The 14359-nt window shown below is 38.9% G+C and overlaps 1 protein-coding gene across 1 annotated transcript in view; it reads left to right on the forward strand.

Moving 5' to 3' along the window:
* Nucleotides 1–2554: 2554 nt before the first annotated feature.
* Nucleotides 2555–14359, forward strand: part of FGL1 (fibrinogen like 1) — a 29067-nt gene continuing 17262 nt past the window's right edge. The window contains exons 1-2 of the mRNA XM_029933313.1: nucleotides 2555–2619; nucleotides 12966–13045. Of these exons, the coding sequence (XP_029789173.1) occupies nucleotides 12983–13045 (63 nt within the window). The 5' untranslated portion in view covers nucleotides 2555–2619; nucleotides 12966–12982. The remainder of the gene's footprint in view (nucleotides 2620–12965; nucleotides 13046–14359) is intronic.

Genomic DNA, 14359 nt, shown 5'->3' on the forward strand with positions numbered 1-14359 from the left:
CCACAGAAGAAAAGTCTATTTAATTACTTAACTCTGAAAACCAAAAAGGCCTCTCCATGCCTATTAATGTTCTTTGTGCACCCAAACTGCTTTTGACTTGATGTTCAGGGTGATTTGCATGCAAATAACTGAACAGATGATCTTACTAAGCAAGTCTCTTTTTCTAAATTAATGTGTTAGCTTTTCTGTTTTATACATCCCTTGAGAAACTGCTGAGTGTAAGTTAGTTGCTGAGAAACTAATCACGCTTTGGGTAAATGCATAAAATGCAATTTCTAGACAAGCTCATTTAAGATGTAAGCCTTAAGAACCTAACTATTTCAGTGAAGCCACATTAAGATTTGTGCCTTAAAGTGTGCATCCCAGTGCTTCTGTTTCTGGTCCATCTCCTCCAACACTGAATGCAACCCGCTCCTCTCACAGCATTTCCTCACGCTTCCATCAGCCAGTGATCTCAGGTCTCATTCTGTTTTATAGCATTGGTACAGTTGTGCAAGGTCACAAATTTGACCTTTCCTGTTAACATTTCTTCCCGCATGCATCTGTGGACTGAAGGAATAATGTTTCTCCTAGCAAACTCAATGTCTGGCATGCTTTCCAGAACACTGTTCCTAGATTCGGTATTACTGTCTGACTAGCTTTTTTCCAGGTTCTCCCTGAGGCAAAGAGCCTGGCTCAGTCTTCAGTAGACAGAATTGTCTATTTTTAATGGTGAAGAGCATAGATTCCCATCCCTACTGACTTTGAATCCAGTCTCTACCTGGTGCTACCAATGTGACCTTGGGCAAAGTACTTAAGCCTTTGGGCCTCGGTTTCCTCATTGGTCAAATGGAGATAGTAATAATATCTACTCAAAGGACTGTTGTGGCTGACTGGGTTATGATATTTACCATGTCTGGTAGATAAGTATGACACATGTGAGACTTATTGTTATGGCTATTCCCTCTTCTGAAGAAGGGAGCACCGGGCTTAATTAGGTGCCTGAGTGGGGAGAAGGCAAAAGAAATAAAGAAGGCGGAAATAGGTTTGTATTTCAAAATGTTTCTTTTCCTATTGAGGTAATTATCAAGTCAGCCAAATGATCCCCGCAGTTTTGCTTTTGACATTTAATGTCAGCAGCTTGACTTCTCTACAGTTACGAATGTATAACCTCCACTCCTGTGTGCGCACATCACTTTGTCAGGGAGGAAAATTTTTTCCTTCTTCCCCTCCAGGTTCTTTGACTACCCTACTAATTAAATTATCACACGACAGATTAACAGGAAAGGAGCACATTTTGTATGTATGAAAGTCCCAAAGGCAGGTCCACAAGGCAGCTGAGGCTCAAATGCCGGGATGAGCCAAGAAGACTGATGCAGGGTTGGGACTTCAAAGGAGAAGAGAAAGTCACGGGAAGAGAAGCAGAGCACAAGCTTGGTAAACAACGTGTTTGCTAGTGTCTTTCCGATAAAAGGTTATCTTTAGTATTAACTCCTTCCTGGTACAGACCCTCTATTAACATTCTTTTAAGCAGTAAAAGAGAAGGCAAACGGCTTTCTTTTGTCTGTTGGGCTTGATTGTCTTGAGCTCAAAATAATCCACATGCCAAAGAGGCATATTGGGGGGTCGTGTTTCCTGCTTCCCCCTCAACTTCAGCCTAACTGCTCTTTTTCCCAGAAAACCATCAGGATTAGCTTTTTCTGAGTGAATGACAGGAACGTGTTCAAAGGGCAGGTCAAACATTGGTAAAACTTGACGGTAGAAAACAACTGAGAACAGAGAGAAAACGCAACTTCCGCATTTTACTGGAATCTGAGTTAATAAATAGGGATCACAGAATGAATAGCAAACAACAGCCCGAGTTACATCAGAATGAAAAAAGAAACGATGAACCTGGATTTCCAGTCTGAAGCCATTTACTCAACCAGAGGAGCGCACAAGTCGCCTGTTACACATTCAAAACTCCTCTAGAGTTGAAAACAAAAGGAACAACTCGTTCAGAGTTAAATTGATGCTTCCAGATAAATTTCATAATTTTGCACCTCAGAGAATTTTTGTTTTTCTTAAAGATTAAACTGACCATTTCTTCTTGGCAATTATTAGCTTGACACATTTTTTTATAACTAGGAGAAATTGGCCTTTCTCCATAATGTAGGTGAAATGACATTTTAATCCGTATCTTTATAGGTAAAACTTTATTATCATTAGTACTATAAAGCAAAGCTTCAACTGAACTTTGGTTTTCCTTCATCTTCAGGTGAGCATTGCCAAAGTTCAAGTACAAAAATTCTCTGGATGAGCACAAAAATAAGAGTTAAAAAAAAACCCAACAGAGATGTATTTTCCTAATGATATATTATTAGCTCTTTTATAAAAATTCTTATAAGTAGGGAAAAAAAAGAAAAAGATCAGAGTACTGCAATTTGTCATTGAATCTCCTTTTTTAGCTTTCCTTCCAGTTAAACTGATTTCCTCATATATTTGTTTCCAGAGGAAAGCCAGAATCAACATTGCCCCTATTTCTAATCAAATAACAGAGAAGCAATTACAAAATCTGAATGCAATTAGAGAATCCCGGGAGACAGAGTGCAGAGATCTACCCTGAGCTGTGTCTCTGACCCATTTTTGACTTCAGGCAAGGTATTTAACGTCTCTGTACTTTTGACATAATTGTATTAAAGCTGATTGATTTTATAGGTACGATATTAAGTGTAATGCAAGAAACAACCGTGGCTTCTTAGAGAGGTCAGGTTAACTAGAGAGAAGCCTGCCTTTGCAATTTGGAAAATAAATTTAGGATTATCTCTCCTTTCCATTCTCAGCACATTTTGAATGAATTGGCTGGGAGTTTGATGTAACTAATAGAATTTGCAGTTTTAATATACAAGACAGAAAATGGGTCATGGTACAATTTCCATTTCAGAAGTAAAGTCTTCAGAAATGCTTTTCTTTATTTCTACCTTTTGGGAATCTAACCTATTTAGCTTTTTAAGGTTTTTGCTGAGTGTAATTCTTAAGATAAATAACAAAGATCTTGTTATATTCCATTTTCAGAAAAAGAAAAAAAATTGGAAAAAAATAACCCCAAAGGAGTCTCTAAGTCTGTGTTTATGGCTGAATTTTTAAGTAACTGTCTTTCATTAAGGGTGTAGTCCATTTATGAATGCTAATTTACAAACCATGTTTCCTTCAATACCTCTTTTCTCTTTTTTCTTCCTTTTATCTTGTATCCTTTCATTTTTAAAAAAGTACGTTAATATGTACTTTTGTTTTGTAATTGTGTTTTTTAAGGTTATATCAGCTGTACAACTTTTCAGTTCCAAACTTAATATTTTTGCCTTTAAATGTAATCCACCACCAACTAACTTAAAATATTTTTAGTGGGGAGGAAATTGGACTTTAGAGATTTAGAATAATTTATATCAAATAATACAGTATGTCAAAAACTAGCCATTTGAAAACTATTTTAGTTTTATAAAACTTGAAAGTTTTGAAATAGCCCAAAGCAAAAACATTAAAAAAAAAACAAACACAAATGTATAGTCAGGAGTTATATTATCTGATACAACTTAATCTTAAACCAGATTTGCAAAATAATAATGGTTGACTCTGATGAATCATAGAGACCAGACTTCCAAAGCATTTGAAATACCTAATACTGAAACATTTCTTCAACATTGTAGAAGATGTTTATGATTACAATGAGGGCACTGAGGAATTTTAGATGACTTGAGATTTTTAGATGACTTGAGATGTTGAATTATTCTAACAATGATTATATTAATATAATGACTTTAAAAAGTAATTTTGGGGGGCGCCTGGGTGGCTCAGTCGGTTAAGCCTCCGACTTCGGCTCAGGTCAGATCTGACGTTCGTGGGTTCGAGCCCCGCATCAGGCTCTGTGCTGACAGCTTGCTCAGAGCCTGGAGCCTGCTTCCGGTTCTGTGTTTCCTTCTCTCTCTCTGCCCCTCCCCCTCTCATGCTCTGTCTCTCTTTGTATCAAAATAAATAAAACATTTTAAAAAAAAGTAATTTTGGGGCACCTGAGTGGTTCAGACGGTTCGGTGTCTGACTCTTGATTTTGGCTCAGGTCGGATCCCAGATTCATGGGATAGAGCCCCGCATTGGGCTCTGCACTAGCATGGAGCCTCCTTGGGATTCTCTCTCTCCCTCTTGGCCCCTCCCCTGCTTGCATGTGTGTGTGTGCCCTCTCTTTCTCTCTCTCAAAAAAGTACAAAAACCAAAAAAAAACAAGCTTAAAATTTTTATGACTCTGCAATTGATTACATGCCAAGATATTTCCATCATGTGTGAGGGTACTTTTTTACTTTTTATAACTTGAACTTTATGACAAATTTACAAATTAAATGATAAATAACCATAAAGGTACAAATGAGATTTTAAAAAAATAGCAGCCTAGCTGTGGTAATTCTGCCGGATATTTATCACCAACCAAAAACTATGAGTCAAACTAATAACTTATTATGAGATAGGTATGATAATGGCTTCAGCCTATTAAGATAGCCAAATTTTAAATACATCAAGTTTTAAGTTTTCAGTTATTGATTTTTTCTTGGGATTTATAAATTCAAATATCACTTTTTAAAGGCTTTATAAGCCAGCACACACCACAATGTCATATTTGCAAATCAATACAAACTTCAGAAAAGCCATGGAATATTATTAAATGTTCTTAGTCACCACTAAAAGATGGGAGATGGCAGAGGGCATCTAATAGGGACATCTAACAAATTCAGCCAACAAAAAGAGTTTGCTGTCTAATAAGCAACAGTAAAATTATAATAATGGATGCTGGGAAGTTCTAAAAGTCTAACTTTGATTCACAATTTTCTTCTCATTGATTCAACAAATGTTTTGTTGAATAACCTGAACCGAGTTGAATTGTGTCCCACCAAGTGACACGTTCAATCCCAACTCCCATTACCTGTGAATGTCATAGGGTCTTTGTAGATGTTCAATCATCTTTGTTCATAATTACATCTTTGTAGGCGTAATCAAGTTAAGACAAGGTCATATTGGATTAGGATGAGCCCTAATCAAATGGATTAGTGTCCTTATATGAAGAAGAAAACTTAGACACAGAGACACACAGAGGGAAGATAGCCATGTGAAAGTGGAAGCAGAGTTGAATGTTGCTACCATAAGCCAAGGAAGGCCAAGGACTTCTGGCAGCCACCAGAAGCTAGAAAAGGCAAGGAGGCATTCTTTCCTAAAGACTTACAGAAGGCACACAGCTATATTGACACCTTAATTTCACACTTATACCCTCCAGAAATGTAACAGAATAAACTTCCGTTGCTTTAAGCCCCTCCACTGTATGAGAATTTGTTCCAACAGCCCTATGAAACTAATCCAGTACCTATCTACCCAGCACTGGGATAGATCAGAAACAAACAAGATCATGTCCTCCGTTTCATGGCACTTACATTGTAGACAACAATGGGGGAGGGAAGGGTAGAGGGGACAGACAATAAACATATATATAATATTTCATTACATTTGAATATATAATTTCAATTTCTTTAGTGCCTTGCTGTTCCTTTCTTAATACATTAGGTTGAACTGTAAAAAAATGTCATTTGTTTGAACATTTTTGACCTACAACAATGGCAATTGCATGTACTTCAAATAACACATCTTATGAATCTGACTACTCTAGGTATTTCCCATAAGAGAACCACACAACAGTTGTTCTTTTGTGTCTGGCTTGTTTTACTTGTCATAAACTGTTCAAGGTTAATATTGTGTGTATGATCTCATTCTGATTATCCATTAGTCTGTGGATGGACCTTTGGATTTTTTACATCTTTTGGCTGTTATGAATAATGCTGCTATAAACATTGATATACAAGTAACTGTTCATATGCCTACTTTCAATGATATCTGTTTTTTACATGGTGAAGGTTTAAATTTTCTTCTTAAAGTTAGAATTTTAAAATCATAGTTTTATCACAATTTTACTTAGTGCTGAACAATATGTTAACTGAGAGAATTAACAATAGTATTGAAATAAGTATAGGTAAGTCAGAAGATGGGCAATATAGCAGAATATATTGGCCTTAAAGTGTTTCTGATTCAAATAGGGAAATACTACATATATTTTATAAACAACTAAGACAAGTTCAAATCTTACATAGAGAGCTTTTCCTTCTTGATGATCTTTAGAGGGCACCACTCATCATCTCAGCTTTTCTTAGGAAAGATCAGTCTTGTTTCCAATGAAATACTATAAATAATTATTAGAATTTACTACAGGCAACAATGGACACATTGACAACCCATATTGTTCTCCAATATGATTTATGGAGAGTAAACATTGAAAGTAATTGGATTGTATCTCTTTGTAGCCTCCCATTTTTTTTTCTCTTTCATTCTGATGGAGGAAAGGAAGAAACATATTTTAGAAATGGTTGTATTTTATTAGGACTTAGTTATGTATAATTATGTTTAAATGAGCAAAACCATGGGCATAGGAAGTCTTTAAGAAAATGAATCTTCCTATAACAGTGTTTGATTGCTATGCCTAATTTGAAAGACAGAAATGTCATCATACTTAAACATATACAATACATTTAAAGTATATTATTATGGGGCACCTGGGTGACTCAATCCATTAAGCATCCCACTTCAGCTCAGGTCATGATCTCATGGTCCATGACTTCCAGCCCCACGTTGGGCTCTGTGCTGACAGCTCAGAGCCTGGAGTCTGCTTCTGATTCTGTGTCTCCCTCGCGCTCTCCCCCTCCCCAGCTTGCACTCTGTCTCTCTCTCTCTCTCTCATTCTCAAAAATAAAGAAACATTAAGAGAAAAAATTAAGGTAAATTATTGTAATTGTCATAAGAATTTGTTCTTCTGTGGGCTCTTTTTCACAGACTCTTGACAGATGAACCAGTGGTAGTGACAGAAACTTCCAGGAAACTCCCGGACGAGAGAACCATGAAGCTGCCCCTCAGCGCCCTTGGTTAGGGAATTCATTCCTACCTGAAATTGTGCTTAGGTTGTAAATATCTCAGTGTCTGCAATGCAAAGTTGAGGACGCTACTATATCGTAAATAAGGCTTTTTAGTGCAGTTGGTGCTGACTTCTTAAAAAAAATTGATCATGGTTTTCATGGCAATTGTAAAAGCTACCTAGAAAAGTTTTAAAAACAAAATTGCAAGCTTATTTTATCAATTAGAAAATACTAGTTGATAGTAGAGTTATTCATCTTCTCAATGTGCTCATACCTCTATTTCTTGGCAAGTCTTTTCTCACTTCTGTCCCCTATAAAACTCACAGACAGAGGGTGTTTCTTTACATTGGAAACAGTTTTAAATGTCATAATTAAATTTAATTTTCTCTATATTTTAATATGTGCTAATATTTTAGATGTCATTCAAATATATTTAGTATAAGCGATATATAAAAGCATAATGTGCATAGCACCTGACATAAATGGTTACTTGAATTTTAAGTAGTTACAAGGAAAACAGAGTAAAATACCAATTTTCCCAAACTACATGACTATAAACTATATCCTGCGAATGTATAAAGGGATGACTTCCTGGGGCGCCTGGGTGGCGCAATCAGTTAAGCCTCCGACTCAGGCTCAGGTCAGATCTCACATTTGTGGGTTCAAGCCCCGAGTCAGGCTCTGTGCTGACAGCTAGCTCAGAGCCTGGAGCCTGCTTCCGGTTCTGTGTCTCCTTCCTCTCTGCCCTCCCCCTCTCATGCTCTGTCTCTCTATCAAAAATAAATAAAGCATTAAAAAAAAAAGGATGACTTCCTGAAAAAAAATGCATCTAACAAATGCTTTTTAGAGCTTTTCTGTAATGATGTCACAGATGATCTAGTGTTTTGTCTGATGGCTTTTGCCCATTTCGCTGTGTAATTTACTCAGCAGTCCACTTCTTTCTTCATTTACAATGTTTACTTTGTTTACAATGTTAGATGAAAGGGTTAAGTTAAAACAGGTAAGTTATACATCTTCAAGGTGAATTAATTGCCATTATATGGATTTCTGCCCAGTGTTACACAGAACATTTGGTCATGGAGTAATTCTCTTTAGATGGTTAAGTAAATATAGATACAGAAAGAAACTTAATTTATGCCTCCCTTCAGAGAGAGCTCCTTGGAAAGAAATAAGCAAAATATTGTGCCTGTACCTTTCCTGTACATGAATGAGGCTTGGCAATCCACCAGCTTCTTTGGAGAATGATTAAGCAAGGTCAAGACTCTTTAGTTGGAGAATTATTCTACGTTAGCCTCTCATGCTCTTTCTTGTGAGCCTATTCATTCCTCTGGAGATAAATCTCATGGTCTCTAGCCTGGAGAGAGGTGGAAGGAGTAGAGGGACGGCTGTCTGGATGCCAGGGCAGATGGATGCTGGTGGCGTAGGGGGAGGCGTCTCCACCTAGAGAACAGAGTACTCTCCCTGACCTCCCCAGTACCTGCCGTCTCTGGTTCAACCTCAGTGAACAGTAAGTCTTGCTCAGGATGCTACTGGCACAAGGACAGACACAGAGATCAAGGGAACAGAAGAGAGAACCCAGAAATGGATCCACAAACGTAGGGCCAACTAATCTTCGACAAAGCAGGAAAGAATATCCAATGGAATAAAGACAGTCTTTTCAGCAAGTGCTGCTGGGAAAACTGGGCAGCAACATGCAGAAGAATGAACCTGGACCACCCTCTTACACCATGCACAAAAATAAACTCAAAATGGGTGAAAAATCTAAACGTAAGACAGAAAGCCATCAAAATCATAGAGGAGAAAACAGACAACAACCTTTTTGACCTTGGCCGCAGCAACTTCTTACTAGACATGACTTCTGAGGCAAGGGAAACAAGCAAACATGAGCTATTGGGACCTCATCAAGATAAAAGGCGTCTGCACAGCAAACGAAGCAATCAGGAAAACTAAAAAGCAACCAATGGACCAGGAGAAGACATTTTCAAATGACATATCAGATAAAGGGTTAGTATCCAAAATCTATAAAGAACTTATCAAACTCAACACCCAAAAAACAAGCCAGTGAAGAAATGGGCACAAAACATGAATAGACATCTCTCCAAAGAAGACATCCAGATGGCTAACAGATACATGAAACGATGCTCAACACCACTCATCATCAGGGAAATACAAATCAAAACCACCGTGAGATACCACCTCACACCTGCCAGAATGGCCAAAATAAACAACGGAAGCAACAACAGATGTTGGCGAGGATGCAGAAAAAGAGGTCCCTTTTGCACCGCTGGTTGGAATCTAAACTGGTGCCGCCGCTCTAAACAGTATGGAGGTTCCTCAAAAACTTAACAATAAAATTAACCTACAGCCTAGCAATGGCACAGCTAGGTATTTATCTGAAGGATACAGGGGTGCTGTTTCAAAGGGGGCACATGTACCCCAATGTTTATAGCAGCACTAACAACAATAGTCAAAATATGGAAAGAGCCCAAATGTCCACTGACTGATGAATGGATAAAGAAGATGTAGTATATATATATGTTGTATATAGATAGATGTAGCATATATATAGTATATATAATAATATATAGATAGATGTAGTATATATATAGCATATATAATAATATATAGATAGATGTAGCATGTATACACACACACACAATGGAATACTAGTTGGGGATGAAAAAAATGGAATCTTGCCATTTGCAACAATGTGGATAGGATGAGATTATACTATGCTAAGTGAAATAAGTCAGTCAGAGAAAGACCAATGTCACACGATTTCACTCATATGTGGAATACAAGAAAAACAACAGATGAACCTAGGGGAAGGGAAGCAAAAATAGTATAAAAACAGAGAGGGAGAAAAACCATAAGAGACTCCTAAAACACAGAGAACAAACTAAGGCTTGCTGGTGGGGTTTGAGTGGGGGAAAGGGCTAAATGGGTGAGGGGCATCAAGGAGGGCACTTGTTGGGATGAGCACTGGGTGCTGTATGTAAGGGAAGAATCACTAAATCCTATTCCTGAAATCATTATTGCACTATTGGTTAACTAACTTGGATTTAAGTTAAAAAAAAAAAAACACCTACATCTTGTTTTCTGATGGGGTAAGAGAACAGTATTCATGGAATGCTCAGGGTTTAGGTAAGGATCTGAATGTCAGCCTGTCACCTCCACCCTGCCTTCCATGCTGGCTGGTGCCTTCAGCCCTGCACTGGGCTGGGGCTCGGCAATACTGCTTGGCTCCCTTTACGGCTGCTTGTTCCTCAGTTGTAGCAGGGCTGCCACCTCCCCCACATGCTTTTACAACCTACGAACAGTTGACCTTGCACGCCACTCCCTTTCTCTTTGACCTAGTCAATTCATGTCTTTGTCATTTTTCTTTCCTCCTTTTCTAGTGGGGTTTTGCAAGAAAGGAAATATAAATTCATGTGTTCAATCCAACCAAAAGCCTCTAACTCCTTCTCTTAAAAATTTTTTTTTATTTTAGAGAGAAAGAGCACAAGTAGGGGAGAGTGGCAAAGGGAGAGAAAGAGAGAATCTTAAGCAGGCGCCGTGCTGAGCATGGAGCGCAACATTGGTGGGGGAGGGGAGGGTTCCATTCCAGGACCCTGGGATCACGACCTGAGCTGAAACCAAGAGTTGGATGCTCAAATGACTGAGGCTCACAGGCGCCCCAAAAGTCTCTAAGTCCTCCCTCACATTTACTTTCAAAAATACACTTAGCCCATTGTTTTCCCCCTGACCAGGATAAATATAGAGGAGGAAGGAGGAAGTATTGTCACTGCAAACAGACTAGTTTTACAGCAAGAAAAGCACATTCTCACCTCTGAGAAAGAATTTTCCTTCCTGGGGAAATGTCTGGCAGAGACAACCAAAAATTTATAGGGGTCACAGTAATAAGTTAGATGCTGGGTATACAGTAATTAGCAAGGTGGGGACTTTGCCTTCAAAAATCTTATTCTAAGCAGTTTTTCTATCTAGACATGTGAAAAACTGACCAAATGATAATCCATTCACTTGGCTCAGTGCCTCCAACACAGCAGGCATGCAAACAATGTTTACTGAATGGACAAATGCTATTTTGGTCTGTAAATATAGTTTGGGGAGGGGGGGGGGGTCACAGAGGAGGAAGTAATTAATTTTGTCCTGAGGGGTGGTCTAGGAAAGTTCAGGTTTTTTTATATTGAATTACATAAGGTTTCACGTATGCTTAATTTATACTGTCCTTAATTTCCATTTTAATAGTCATTGTCATTTATTGCATGAAACATTGCCTTAAAGAGGCTGCTATGTTTATTCTTCCACAGCGCATAGCACAGAATGGAGCAGAGAGACAGCGGATAATGAGTAAATGTTTGCAAACACTACATCCCCTGGGATTGCCTCTGCGTCAGGCCAGCTGCCCCCTCTCCTGCCAGATGAACCGAATGTTCCTTTGGAGAAGTGTGTGACTCAGGAACAAATAAGTCACAGCCATGTTCAGGAGTGAGACTTCTGTTCCCTGGAGAAGGCGAAGGGGAGGGCTCCCGTTCGTCCATGCAGCCTGTTTCCCTGTGTATTGCAGGCATATGTGGATAACGAGGAAGGCCGTGTGGAGTTCAGGTTAAGGGCATGAGCTGTCAAGGTGGAAAGCCCTCAGCTCAATTGCTGCATATTCCATAAAGTGGCTGTGTGACCTTAGGGAAGTGACTTAACCTCTCTGAGCTATTCATTTGTATGATGGGGATAATGATACTTGCTATATAGAGTTATTTGAGAATTGAAGAATGTGCTTATAAAATATACAGCATATTTCTATGCTCACAGTAAAACAAACGTCAGCCAGAAGTAAAATTATACAACTCTATTACTGTCTATAACGCGCATATTTCACACACTCTAAAAATTCACACTCTAGGGGCCTTTGTGTGGCTCAGTTGGTCAAGTGTCCGTCTATCTCTTGCTTTCGGCTCAGATCATGATCTCACAGTTTGCGAGATCGAGCCCTGCATTGGACTCTGCACTGACTGCTCAAAGCCTGGAGCCTGCTTCAGATTCTGTGTCTCACTCACTCTCTCTCTCTCTGTCCCTCCCCCATTTGCACTCTTTCTCTATCTCTCAAATATAAGTAAACATTAAAAAAATTTTATAAAAATCATCTCAAGAAGGGGTAAAGTGAGTTTTCGTCTACAACTTGAAACAGAGCTGAAAGCTTTACAGTATCTTGGTAGCTTGCCTATCCATTAAGACATCAAGAAAAACAACGTCTTTAGTTGTATTTTTTCCCTTTATTCTTCTTTGAAAAATAAAAGCAGTCTTCCATGTACAAAATAAGTATTTGTTAGGCACGTATCCTATGCCAGGGTATCTAAAAATATTACGTCAAAGTTGCCACCATCCTGTCAGGTAGAAATTGAGATTTCCATTTTATAAATCAGGAGCATTTTAGTGGATTGTATGGGATCCCACAACCAGGAGTGGCTCAGCCAAAACACGGAGCAGAGCCTTCATGATTACACAGCCTCTGCCTTTTCTGCACAAGTGCCACATTAACAGTAGGACCCTCAAAGAGTCAGAGTCCCTTGTCTATTTCTTTTTGCTTAATGTTTAGTTATTTTTGAGATACAGAGAGCATGAGTGGGGGAGGGGCAGAGAGCGAGAGGGAGACACAGCATCTGAAGCAGGCTCCGGGCTCTGAGCTGTCAGCACAGAGTCTGATGCGTCGCTTGAACCCCCAAACTGAGATCATGACCTGAGCCAAAGTCAGAAGCTTAACCGGCTGAGCCACCCAGGCGTCCCTTCTCTATTTCTGCAATTGGACAGGTTCGAACCTATTTAAGGTCACACAGAACATCATCCTGTGTGAGAGACGCATAGGGAAGCCCAGGAGAATTCCCCCAAAGACTCTCAGATTAAAGATGGCCTCGCATCTGGCCTCCTGGATCGCCTTGGGTCTGAACCCAACTCTGGTCTCATGAAAAACTCCCAGTAAATAAGTTAATGAAAAAAATTTTTTTTTTGTTCCTGCAGTTGATTCGGTGGAGAAAATGGCAAAGATGTTCAGTTTTCTCCTTGTCACCACTGCTCTGGTAATGGGCGGGAAAAGCTGGGTAAGCTCATTTATTTATGTTTCTAGAATGCCTGCTTTGAAATGGATCTTCTTTAATTTTGCAGAAAACCTGTATTAATTTGTCACTGAAAAAAATTAACTAAGGGGGAAAAATGAAAAAGGTTTGTGGAAGCACAAGCATGTAATAGGGCACTTAACCAAGTGCTTTCGATTTTTTTCTTAAGGTCAAAACCAGTATTCGGGATAAATAAGCAAAATCTTTTTGGCTTTACTAGGGTTTTTTGGGTAGTTAAATAATGTTAGAAGTTTAAAACTATCCATAGTAATTAAAATTGACTCATGGCTTTCCCAATGTTGAGCTTTGCAACACTGACCACTGTTAATGTAAACTAAACAAATTATTTGATAGTAATTACAATGAACTCACATACTGCCTTCCTCTAGTCACAAGTAAAAGGGAGAAAACACTCATTTACTCAAAGTTCTGGGAGAGAGAAAATGCCTAAATTTTAAACAATCTCACGAAGAACACGTATGCAGACGCTTTTATAAAGATCAAAGATACTTACCCTGCACTTTCAGTTATTTGTAAGTTGCACACTGCACTATTTTTAACAACATCACAGCCAATGGCCACCTATTGGAAATGAAGTGTTTGCTGCTCATTTTTTAGACTGGTCAGAATCTGGAAGCTAAGTAAATAATTCTTTCAGAGGGGCCCAATCCAGGGGTATTGAAGAAGGAGCACCACGAGCAAATAAGAAATGGTCTTAAAGCAACAGCTAGGAGACATTCAGGGACTTGGACTTGAAAATGAGAGAAGAACAATTCTCTCATACTCTTGCTGTGTGACTTCCCGTTTTGAGGTTGAATCTCTGGGTTTCCAGGATAGGCTTTCATAGGATGGGAATATACCCCTTTGTCCCAAATAGGGTGTCCAGCTGTGCTATTCTGACCAACCAGTAGAGGGCCTGGAACATACTGGGACCTCCTGTTTATCGAAGTGCATAAGGCAGTACATAAAGTTAGAAACCGAGAGGCAATTGTAAACTGGGAAATATATCTGATGGCTGTTTCAGTTAATAATGTATATAAAGGTAGTAGTATAAAGCAACTACACATGAAAATTCATAGTTTCTCAAAAGTAAACATTTACACTTAGCACAGGAGATCATTACATAAGTTGTAAACAGATGTCCAGGTAAAAGTGAAAAATGACCCCAAAAAATTGTATTTTGTCCCTTCTCCCTCCACTATACCTCTAGTAACTCTTCCAACACTGAGTACCCAAGAGCCTTTCTTGCAGCTTCTGGCCTCAGTAGCTCCTCCAGGAGACCCCCCTGTGGAGCTCACC

Source organism: Suricata suricatta, chromosome 1 (assembly GCF_006229205.1).
Source record: "Suricata suricatta isolate VVHF042 chromosome 1, meerkat_22Aug2017_6uvM2_HiC, whole genome shotgun sequence".
NCBI lineage: Eukaryota > Metazoa > Chordata > Mammalia > Carnivora > Herpestidae > Suricata > Suricata suricatta.